The following is a 13,204-nucleotide window of genomic DNA, read 5'->3' on the forward strand; positions in this document are numbered from 1 at the left end:
ACCTTTTACCCTCAGCTGCTGGTTGCAGCACGAATTTTTCGAAATAAAGTCTCATCAATCTTTCACGTTCCTCCAAACCAGGTAAGTCAAACTCTATCATTTCATCCAAACGATCATTAACAGCCCAATCGAACTGTTCTGGAGTATTGGATGCCAGTACCAACATAAATTTCTGACTCTGCTCGCCAGTCCTATACAAAAATGCATTGAGCGTGGCTCTGAGATCTTCGGAAATGTTTTCAGATGATCTTTTTCGGAGGAAGGCATCAGCTTCATCAACAAAAAGTAAAAGTCCTAAAAAATAATACATTTTTTACTTCTATTGAACTTGACAATCAATCAATATTTAACAATTATGCGAGTTTCAGCGAATGAAATCTCTATTCGGATATATTATATAGGGGTGTCCAACATGTCGATCCCTAACCAGTTTCATAATCCAATTTAACACGTTGACTGTCCCATGCATCACATATGATGCATAAAGATTTTCGCCAGGAGTCCATGAGTCGTATGTGATTCATTGATTCATTTAACGTTCAAGATAAATATGGTTACTTTTCATGAACGCTGCAGTGTGGTCGGTTAATATGGGCTGAACGTCTTGTAGAAATATGTATTGATAACCTCAATCATAATTAATCATACATGATTCAAGAAACGTCAGATCTGTTTATTGTTTCAATGGCACAATTTTTATTTTGTTTTTATGATATGTTGAAATCAGAATATTACAATATTTTTATATTTTGTATGTGTTTACTCGAAGGCGCCGACAGCCCTATACAAACACACCATCGACAACCAGCATTCTTTTGACTTCAGCAGAACAGAAATATTAGAAAAAGAAAAAAATCAAAAACCAAAAAAATTCTTCGAAATTATTCATATTAAACAAGATGTCAATTCCATCAATGACAGAACGGACATAAGCAATCTGAGTTGCATATATTCGACAATCATTGATAAGGCCAAAAAGACGAAAATAATTTTGAGTCCAACATAAGTAAAGAAGAAGAAAAGACAGGAACATAACCTCATCTAATTTGTTCCGATGAATCATAATTTTACTGTTTGTTTTTGTCATTTCATTGTCATGTAATTTTTACAGATTTGAAAACGGCCACAGCCCGAAACGTAATACATATATGTATCGATTTAAATGTTTTTTATCAACCCTTCAAAATCGAGTGAACACATACAAAGTGAACAAACTCGAGGCGAAAAATTGAGGACATATAGAGACTGCTATTCTTGATTAAACGTAAAAAAAATTTTTTGCCTATGAGGCTTCGTTTCCGAGTTTTTGGACATTAATGTTTGTGTATGCAACCAATTAAATTCCATAAATTACAGTAAGCCTAGAAATAAATGAGATTAATGTCACCTGGTGACAGAACACTTATTGTTTGCCAAAAGTTGCTTTGCTGGTTTAGTTCTTCTGTTAAACATGCAGTTTTCTAACGAAGAATATGCAGATATTATTTTTGGGTACGGTTTTCGTGATGGCAACGCATTAAAAGCTTGTCGGGAGTACAACATGAGATTTCCTAATATACGACGGAATAATTTCCGGATTATCGAGTACTAATGCACTACTCTACTAATGTAGATTATCTAGTACTAATGTACTAGACGCATTGCTGCCCGTCTAATGTGTCCCAAAGTTTTGCTTGGAGAATCTTGAAAACCGAAGTTTTACATCCATTTCATAAACAAAAAGTACACAATTTGCACCCAGGATATCACATTCACAGACTCGTCTTTTGTCAATGGCTTCTTCAGCAGCATGAACAAAATGAAAATTTCTTAAGGAAGACTCTTTGGTTGGACGAAGCTACTTTTATTCGAGATGGCATAAATAACTTCCATAATGAACATGTATGGTATCTAGAAAATTCTCACGCTTTTTCAAAGTTGAGGTTTTCAACAAAGATTCTCCATTCATGTATGAGACGAAGTCTTTAACGGAAAATTACTACCAATCCAAGTCCTGCCTGATCATTTGAAAACCGATGCGTACTTGCAGTTTTTGGAAAACAGTCTCGATAAATTGCTAAAAGATTTTCCTGTGGATTTGGTATACAATCGTATGTGGTAACAGCACGATGGAGCACGAAATGTTGTCGCCTGGTTAAACCAAAATTTCGATGGTAGATGGATTGGTCGGCGTGGTCAGGTGCTATGGCCAGCGGGATCCCCTGATTTGAATCCTTTGGATTATTTTGTATAGGGACATTTGAAACAACCAGTTTACGCAGTGGAAATTAATGATAAAGAACAATTAATGGAACGAATTATTAATGCAGTCGAATCCACTCGGAATAGGCAAAACATGCAATTCGTGTACAATTCCCTTATTCTGCGTTGCCAAGCATGTATCGATGCTAATGGTGGCATTTTCGAACATTTGATTCAATTTCTTTATCAGCTATTAATGTTTAAAATTGATGACATGCAGAAATTTTGAACACTTATATCTCGGAAACAAGGCAATATCCAACTTTTTTTCATCAAGAATAGCAGCCTGTATACGTTCCTCAATTTTTCGCCTCGAGTTCTGTATCGCCCTGTATATTGCATATTGATTCGCTATCTCTTTATTGGCCGATCTCTTTATTGTTCATAATGACTGATTCGCGTATAAAAAAGTGTAAGCTCACAAGAGGCATTTGCATTTCCGAAATGACTACATTGAAAAGTTTGGCCATTGACGCGAAAATTGATAAAACCAAACATTCGCTCTTTAAAATTCGTTACGGACAAATTGATATTATAAGAGACGATTTCAACAAACAGCATCATAGCATTATTACTAGTTATTCATCGGACATGGCGGCGGAGGAACTAATAAGGTCTGAATTTCAGAATAATTTTTTTCTGGTGAAAACCATTTTTTCCGAACTTTTTGATTTCGGAAAAATCGGCTTGTAACTCGAGTCTATTTTCAGGTTCACAAGCTCCTAATATTAGGCTCCCAGAAATTAATATCGGTAAGTTCAGTGAAGATTTTACTAAATTTCCTACATTTCTGGACTTACTTGACGCGCTTGTTCATAATTATCATACCTTATCAGAAATAGAAAGGTTCAATTATTTGATATCCCCCTTTATCTTTGGTGCGCACGCTTCCTATGATTAGGGAAAACTATAAGATCGCGTATGATTCGATAGTGCAGCGTTATTCTAAGAAACGCTTGCGAGCCCAGGCTCATTAGAAAATTTACCAAAGATAAAGCGAATTCATTGTGTCAACTACTTGACACTTTAAATGAACATTTAGCCGAATTGAAACATAAGAAATTTTCAGTTGACGAATGGGACTTCATTTTGGTTCAGATATTATTAATTAAAACGTTTGGATAATCCTTTGGTAACCAGATTCGAGCTCGAACATGGATCGAATGTTGCTTGTGTAAAGAATCGCATCACCCTTCCGCATGCCCTGATTTTTTGAGGAAAACCCCAAAAGAGCTCCATTCCTTTTGCAAGGATTCTCGGCTTTGTTTTAACTGTTTAAGCTCCGTCTCACACTTCTACATCTTGGTTTTAACCTAAAGTCATCTACTGATTCTTCTGCTGATTCTACGACCAACCCCGCGGGTACACCCTCTTATACTATAGTTTCTGCCGCCGAGGTTGTGAAAAGGTCTACCGGCATTTTGTTAGCTACCGCGTTAGTATGTACAGGTGTGTGTGATAGTCATGTAGGCCAGGCGCCGTAGACAAAAAAAGTGCCATAAAACCGCAAAAATTGCAGGAAGCTGAATTTTTGGTATATTGTTAGGACATATTTATGTAAGTAGTATTATATCAATTTTGCAACTTCGAAATACACTTTTTGACCTTAGATTGTTGCAAATTTAATAAACTTTCAAAAAGGAGAGAGTGATTTTTCGAGAAAAACTAACTTTTCACAAGTTATAAGCAGAAAACTGAAACAAGTTTCGAGGATTTTTGGCAACCAAAAATTTTCCTAGTGTATTTCGAAGTTACAAAATTGGTTTAATACTACTCACATATCTCCTAAAAACATACCAAAAATTCAGCTTCCTGCAATTTTTTCGGACCCAAAAATACCTGGCGCCTGGTCTAATGGGAATTTTCGTACCCTGCGGGCCTTGATAGATAGCGGGTCAATGATGTCCTTTATTTCGAGGCGGGCCTCTACTCTGCTGAGTCTACCGAAACATAAAGATTCAAAGTTTAAATTCTTTGGTGACAAGTTCACATCTCGGATGTCTTACTCTTTCCATACGTCCCTTAAATCAAGTAGAACCAATTTTGACTACCGATGCTTTTAATTTGGATAAATTAAGTGATGAACTGCCGCGGAATAGTTTCTTTAAATGCTTTTCGACATTTATTACACTTGAAATTAACTGATTCGCATTTTTTCGAGCCTGGTAATATCGACTTATTGTTAGGCGCTGATATTTTCTCCAAAATTATTCTTGGAGAGGTTATTCAAGGGGGTTCAGACGGGCTTGACGCTATCAACATGACCTTTAGTTGCATTGTAATGGGTGAAATAACACCACAGCTAAACCCCTCGCTTTCAACTTTATTCGCACTCGCTCGTGATCAGACATTAAACCAAGATTTACACAGGCTGTGGAAATTGGAGAGTGTGCCTAAATCCTTCGGGAGTTCATGTTGTGGGGAAGACATGTATGAAAACATGTACAGGGTGACTCAAAATCGCGACGACGAGGGAAGATATTGCCTCGCTCGGGTCTTCCTACATTTCCTGGGAGTAGAGACATAGCCATTTCGCGTTTCATAAAATAAGAAAATCCCATAACGCGACATCCCAACTGTATGCACTCTATCGAGACTTTATGCGCGATTATTTGGACTCCGGTCATGTGGAAGGAACTGGATGTGACAGTATTCCCGCACAATCTTATTATTTACCGCATCATGGTGTTGTAAAGTGTGAAGGCACTGACAGAAAAATTAGTATTCAATGCCTCTAGTAAATGTCCTGTTCCCACGCAGTCATCATTGAATGACCACCTCTTCATCGGTTGAAAACTACAGAACGACATCCTGTCCATCCTCTTGCGCTTCAGAGTACATGAGTATGTCATTTGTGCCGACATAATACAGATGTATCGGATGATTTGGAAAAGCTCTGAGCACCGGGATTATCAAAGAATTATTTGGAGATTTTCCCGAGAGGAAAACATTCAAGATTTCAGATTGCGCACTGTTACTTACGGTTTATCAAGCGCCCCTTTTTTGGCACTTCGCACCGAGATACATGCGTGGTCAGATTCCCAAATTGTTTTATGCTGGATTCAAGGCAAGTCGCATAGATGGTCCGTTTTTGTGGACAATAGAGTTGCACTGATCAATCAATCTAAAATTCTTCTCGCTAGGTGGTCTTATATCGATACTAAACATAATCCTACAGGCGCCGGATCGAGAGGGTTGCTGCCATCTGACTCAGACTAAATTGTGGTTCAACGGACCACCAGATCTTCGTTCAAAAACAGAGTTGTCTAACGACCCTTTCTCGCCCTACTCAAAACAAATTTCCGATGAAGAGGACAAAGACGAACCTTCATCTCTCCTAGTTACGCAGCAGCCAAATAAATAGATTTACAGCCTTACTGAAAAGTTTTCGTCGATCTCAAAAGTTATTCGCATAGTGTGCTTCATTTTACGTTTTAAGCACAATTTGAGTCACTCTAAATCCCAGAGAAAATTTGGTTGGCTGTCTTCCTCGGAATTAACTGATTAACATTAGTCAGGAGCACTCAAGGTGTCGAAATTTATAAAGAGATTCGGTCAAAAATGTTCACCAAACCCGTTCGGCGCCTTAATACGTTTATCGATGAATCAGGAATTTTACGAGTTGTAGGTAGACTCGGACATTCGTCGCTCTCTTTTGACGCCAAACATCCTATGCTCTTGCCTTGTAAAAGGCCTCTTACCACTCTAATAATACGGCATTGACATGTGAAATATCTTCATGCGGGTCAGAGAACGCTGATGTTTTTGCTCGTTCAACGGTTTTGGATTCTATCCGCAAAGAGAGCAATTTATTCTTGCATTTCTAAATGTACTCAATGTTTTAGATCGAGTCCCGCCCTTGTCAACCTGCAGTGACGGATCTCTCAAGTTCCGAATCTCCCATTTGAAAGCATTTTCGCACGTCGGAGTGGACTACGCTGGTCCCTATTCGGTCTCTATGAGTAGACATAGCGGAGTTTAAGACCACGGAAGCATGTATATGTTTGTAAGTATGTTGTAGAACTAAAGCTGTTCATTTAGAGTTAGCCTCGGATTTATCTTCCACTATATTTCTAGCAGCCTTACAACGATTTATCGCTAGACGAGGTCGTTGTAATCACATATACAGCGATTGCGGCTCTAACTTTGTGCCGCCTACCGCGAAAATATTCAGTGGCATTTTGATCCACCTTCGGCTCCTCACATGGGCGGACTTTGGGAGGCTGGGGTGAAGTCAGTGAAGACGCATTTGAAACGGGTATTAGGAGAACACATCCTTTCCTATGAAGAGTTTACCACCGTTCTTTGTTTGATCGAGTCCATTTTGAACTCTCGCTCCCATTGTTCGATATCATCCGATCTTGAGGATGTAGACGCCTTAACGCCAGGGCATTACTTGACCTGTACCTGATATGACATGATCAATAGCTTGAGTCAGTCGTTGGTAACTATTGCAACGGTTGCAGCAAGAGTTCTGGACCCGTTGGTCCAAAGAATATCTCCACACCTTGCAACAGCGTTCCAAGTGGTCGAAAAGTACCGATACACCCAAACTTGATACGGTCGTTCTGATAAAGGATGATAACAATCCTCCGTGTCGCTGGTCCGTAGGCCGAATAATTAGATTCTTCCCAGGCACTGACAATGTGCCTCGTGTTGCATCTGTTAAAACCACCAAGGGTGTAGTGAATAGACCCCTAGTAAAACTGTGTCCTTTACCGTCCTCGTAAGGCGGTAACCAATTCTCACACTTATTTTATGTCACAATTATATGTGTGTGTTTGCGAGTATTTGTTTTCTCTTCCTCCGCTCTCCTTTTTTTAAATTTTTTTACAATTTCATTCCGGCGCGAGGAGGAAGTTGTGTCCGCAGCACGCAATTGCGTACACCTGTAATGTGGGTTGCTGAAATATAGAAGTCTTCCTGAAATTTGGTGATGCGCCCTTTTATGTGATGAGAATGATAACCGCTTTTTCGGCTCATAAAAAGTAGCGGCATAGGAATTATACACATATAATATTCAATCCGCATCGAGAACACGCAACGTTGATTATAATTCGAATTTTTCGTATTCCCCATTGACCTTTAGTGAAAAGTTCTTTTACATCCCTGTATATTGCTTTGTTGTTTTTGGTGGCGCCTTCCCGACAAAGTCGACACATGAAAAACTTGATTGACCGCGCCGACACACATGCTCTTTCCTGGAGTTAATTATTCATTTCGTCATTTTGCTGGCTTCGTTGAAAATACGAGTATATTGTTGTATACAAAAAAATCCCATTATTGTTACTAAAAATAACATTGCTGAATAAGCAATATTAAAATAATATAAAAGAGACTTCCTCAAACTGCGACGCAGTTCCGCCCAGACCGTCATACAGAACGTTAGTTCCGCCCAGACCGTCATACAGAACGTTAGTTCCGCCCAGACTGTCGTATAGAACGTTAGTTCCGCATAAGTAATCATACCACACGTATAGTAGCTCTATGTTCTGTTTTAACTAAATAAGTACCAGTTAAGTGTAAAAGTGACCTGTAACCATAACCAGTAAATAAATCAAGTAAAGTTAAGTGCACAGTTTCAATTCCAACGACCATTCGACGAGTTTTGGTGTCTTCTCTAAAAAGCCACCTGGTGTCAGAAGAACCTTTTTAAAAACCCAAAAGTTCGCAGCAGGAATACGACACGAATTTTTGGTGTCAGAAGTGGGATGAATCAAAAAGAAAGTCTGTCGTATAGAACGTTAGTTCCGCATAAGTAATCATACCACACGTATAGTAGCTCTATGTTCTGTTTTAACTAAATAAGTACCAGTTAAGTGTAAAAGTGACCTGTAACCATAACCAGTAAATAAATCAAGTAAAGTTAAGTGCACAGTTTCAATTCCAACGACCATTCGACGAGTTTTGGTGTCTTCTCTAAAAAGCCACCTGGTGTCAGAAGAACCTTTTTAAAAACCCAGAAGTTCGCAGCAGGAATACGACACGAATATTTGGTGTTAGAAGTGGGATAGTCAAAAAGAAAGTTGATCAGGGATTAACCACAAAGTTGATCACCCAGAGGTACCCAACAACCCCAAGAGGGACAACAAAACAAAAACAACCCCAGAGGGACAAGAAATAATCAGCCCACAAAGGGACAACAAGGGATCGCCGGTAGGGATCACCTCAACGCAACAAGGGGTCACCAGAAAAAGGGACCACCACAATTCAACAAGGGATCGCCAGAAAGGGATCACCAAAGAATCAATCCAAGGGTAACCTAGAGCCAGAGCCAAAGCCAGAGCCAGAGGGATCAACACCAATCAACCAGAACTTCCGGACGCAAAGTCAGAGGAGCACCTCGACGGAAGGCCCCACCCAAGCACCGCAACCAAAAGTGAGTCAAATTTTTGAAACTTTGTAAAGTATATAAAAACTGCACAAAATGTCTTTCAAAGGAGAAAAACCAGGCACCGCGAATGATAATCTAAGTGACGACGAACCATTTGAAGAATTACCATTAACTGTTCTATTCAAATTCATAAAAACATTCAATGGCGACCGGACGGAACTCAACACTTTTATAACAAATGTAAATTCAGCATTTTCATTGGCTCAACCAAATCAAATTCCAAGTCTTTTTCTATTCGTAGTATCACAATTATCCACAAATATCATAAATGAAATCGATATTGATGAAATAAGTGATTGGACAACCCTAAAAACCAAATTGAAAACGTATTACAGTCAAACAAAGCATGTCGCACAAAGCCATGAGGAACTAGAAACACTTCGTCAATATTCGAATGAGGGAATTACCGATTTCTTCAAAAGAGTCGAAAAAATCAAAAATGAATGTATCCAAGCTGAATATCTATCTTCCGAACCAGACGAATTTACCGCGATTAAGAAATCAATTCAAAGAACTGCATTGAGAAGATTTATCATTCATTGCAAACCGGAAATATCTCAAATGTTAAGAGCTCGAGATATCGACAATTTGAACGAAGCTTATAATATGGCCCTTCAAGAAGAAAAAATTCTCAATTATACAAAAAATAAATCGAATAGTTCAACCGGACTTTACTGTTCTTATTGTAAAATGAAAAACCATAACACACAAAATTGTCGCAAAAAACCAAGGTCTAATAATTCCAACCATCAATCGAGTCGAAACTCTTATCGTAACAACAACAATTCTCAGCCAGGAACCTCCAATAATACTCATAATGCAAATTCCAATCATAATCCTAATCAATTCAGCCCAAATTTCAAGAGAATCTTTTGTACGTATTGTAAAATACCTGGACACGTTTATGAAAACTGTAGAAAGAGACAAAATCGAAATAATTATACTCAAAATCCCAAAGTCAATAAAGTAGAAAAGGATTCTTTAAACTCGAAAGGTCAAACTCTGTCGAATGTCCCAGAGTTGGACCATGGCCAGTATATGGAGGCATTCGAATAAATCATTACGGAGCAGAACTGCAAATAATTTCATTCATTTCTAATAGACAGTGGAGCAGCAATGTCTTTAGTGAAACACGATTCATTAATTCCTAATATCACAAAATTAAATCGTGAAAATGTTGTTTCATTCAACGGAATAAATCCAAACCAACCAATTTTATCCTTAGGCACAGTCGACCTCGAACTTAAATTCGAAAATTTCACTTTTCCCATAATGACTCAAGTAGTTGTAAGTCATGAAGTTCGTTTTGAAAATTATGATGGAATTTTAGGTGTTGACTTTTTACAGAAAAACAACGCAGTACTTGATTATAATAAGAAAGCTTTAATCATCAATGACATAATTATTCCCTTTGAAAACAAGAGTCCTCAGAAAATAATCTTACAACCACGCAGTGAAACGATCGTTGAAGTTAACCTAATTAATAATTTATCTGAAGGTGTGATTAAAAACCGCGAAATCGACGATGGTATACTCATTCCGAACGCACTCGTGAAGAACAATAAACAAAAGGCTTATCTACCCATTCTGAATCTGAGAGACAGTACCGTAACGATTGACGCTGACAAATTGAAATTCGAATTAGAAGAAATAATTCCTGATGTAATGATTAATTTCACCGAGCAAATGACTTCGAATGAAAGGAAGCACTTGTTATTTGAAAACCTACGTACCGATCATTTGAATTCAGAAGAAAAACAATCCTTATTGCAAATTTGTAATCATTATTCAGACTTATTCCATCTACCTGGAGATTTTCTTACCTCAACAAAAACTTTGAAACATAAAATTCCTACGACAACTCAAGTTCCAATTTCCACAAAAATTTATAGATATCCCAAAATTCACGAAGAAGAAGTGAAAACGGAAATAAATAAAATGCTTGAACAAGACATAATTCAAAATTCACATTCAGCCTACTCCAGCCCAGTTTGGGTTGTACCCAAAAAAGCAGACGCTTCAGGAATCAAAAAGTGGAGATTAGTGATAGATTATCGGAAACTCAATGAAATAACTGTTGGAGATAATTATCCATTACCCAATATTGAAACAATATTGGATCAGTTAGGAAACTCAATTTATTTTTCAACATTAGATCTAGCCTCAGGTTTTCATCAAATCGAAATGGACGAAAAAGATAAAGAAAAAACTGCATTCAGTACTTCTTCAGGACATTTTGAATTCAACAGAATGCCATTTGGATTAAAATCAGCGCCCAATACTTTTGCACGACTAATGAATATTGTTCTATCGGGACTCCAAGGAATTGTTTGTTTTTGTTATTTAGATGACATTGTTGTATATGGCTCTTCTTTACAAGACCATAACGAAAAATTAAGGAAAGTATTTGATCAATTGAGAATACATAATTTGAAACTGCAACCAGACAAATGTGAATTCTTGAAAAAAGAAATTACTTATCTTGGTCATATCATAACGGATAAAGGTGTAAAACCAGACCCAAAAAAAGTCGAAGCTATTAAGAATTTAAAGGAACCAACCAACGCAAAAATGATTAAAAGTTTCTTAGGATTTGTTGGATATTATCGAAAATTCATTAAAGATTTTTCAGCAATTGCGAAACCTCTTACATCATTATTGAGGAAAGATCAAAAATTTGATTGGGGAGAATCACAACAGAAAGCTTTTTCTGAACTGAAGAACATAATAACAACCGATTCATTATTAATTTACCCAGATTTTTCTAAACCATTTATTTTAACAACAGACGCATCAAATGAAGCTATAGGCTCAGTTCTTTCGCAAGGAAAACATGGAAAAGATTTACCAATTGCCTATTATTCAAGAACATTATCAAATACGGAAAAAAATTATTCAACCACTGAAAAAGAACTATTAGCAATCGTTGACTCTTGCAAACATTTCAGACCATATTTATTTGGAACCAGTAATATTCAAATCTATACGGACCATAAACCTTTAATTTATCTAAAAAATTGTTCGGATCCTTCAGGACGATTAGCACGATGGCAAATATTATTAATGGATTACAATTTCGAAATAAAATACAAAAAGGGTAAAGAAAATAAAAACGCCGACTTTTTAAGTAGAATTCCAGATTATAATGTGAACTCTATTGAGGAGAGGTGTGATGAAACAGAAAATTTCACATTCAATGATTTTAAACGTTTTCATCAGATGAACTTGAATATTCCAGAACCGAAAATGATAAAGAAACCTCTAAATAGAATTCGTAATTTAGTAATTCCATTTTCAACAGACAAATCAGAAAGAAATGAATACTCCGATTACGTGTACAAACATTTTTCGAATATAATTCCTCAAAATAATCGAATTGCAGAAGTAAGTCTCAAAAAACTACCTGAACAAATAATCTATGTGATATTTATCATAGATGACGTCACAGAATCCACAACATACGAAACATTATTTGAAACCCTATATAACTTGAAAGCCTTATTAAAATTCAACAATTGTTCTAAGTTTGTAATAACTGATATTCCCAAGAATAATGACTTGATCAGAAAAGATACTTTCAACAGCCTTCTATTCTACTTATTCCGTGATTTCAAATATAACATATTAGAAGAAGATAGAATGCCAATAACAGACAAAAATATGATCAAACAAATATTATTTGACTATCATGATTCACCATTATCAGGACATCAAGGATTTGAAAGAACGTATCATAAAATCAAGGAAAATTTTTATTGGGATAATATGAAAGAAGATATAAGAAATTATATCAGAAATTGTCAAACATGTCAATTATCGAAAACCGATTTTAGAAATAATAAAAGCCCAATGCAAATAACGACAACCTCATCAAAATTTTGTGAACAAATTGCAATGGACATAGTTGGTCCTCTACCAGTAACTCAAAACGGCAACAGATTTATTCTCACTCTTCAAGATGATTTAACGAAATATATTCAATTATATGCAATGTCTAATCATGATGCAAAAAACGTAGCAATTCACTTTTTAAAATTCTGTACTAATTTTGGCTTCCCAGAAAAAATATTATCAGATCAAGGAGTTGAATTCACATCCAAGACATTGAAAGAATTGAATAGAATGCTAGGGATTGAACACAAATTAACCACCCCATATCACCCACAAACAAACGGATCACTTGAGAGAACTCATTTAACGTTAAAAGATTATTTGAGATGTTACGTAAACAAGGATCAAAATAATTGGGATGAATTTCTTAACTTAGCAGCATATTCCTATAACACGAACATACATAAAAGCACAGGAGTAACACCCTATGAATTAGTATTTGGACAAAAATCAAGAATACCTAACTCCATTCGAAAACCTTCTGAAAAACCTCATTACTCAGATTTAGCGAATTCAATTGCGAAAAAATTGAAAATTGCCAGAGATGCAGCAAAGGAAAACATAATAAAGTCGAAAGAAAAATCAAAAACTTATTATGACAGAACGCATAATCGTACGTACACATTCAATAAAAGTGATCTAGTAATAATTCAAGATTCCAGAGCAAAACAAACCAGT

At 36.6% G+C, this 13,204-nt stretch overlaps 1 protein-coding gene across 1 annotated transcript in view; it reads right to left on the reverse strand.

Annotated features, from left to right (window-relative positions):
• Positions 1 to 13,204, reverse strand: part of LOC123311814 (ATPase family AAA domain-containing protein 3A homolog) — a 178,793-nt gene that overhangs the window by 822 nt on the left and 164,767 nt on the right. Inside the window, exon 7 of the mRNA XM_044895918.1 lies at positions 3 to 294. Within this exon, the coding sequence (XP_044751853.1) occupies positions 3 to 294 (292 nt within the window). The remainder of the gene's footprint in view (positions 1 to 2; positions 295 to 13,204) is intronic.

This window comes from Coccinella septempunctata, chromosome 4, assembly GCF_907165205.1.
Source record: "Coccinella septempunctata chromosome 4, icCocSept1.1, whole genome shotgun sequence".
In the NCBI taxonomy this organism is placed as follows: domain Eukaryota; kingdom Metazoa; phylum Arthropoda; class Insecta; order Coleoptera; family Coccinellidae; genus Coccinella; species Coccinella septempunctata.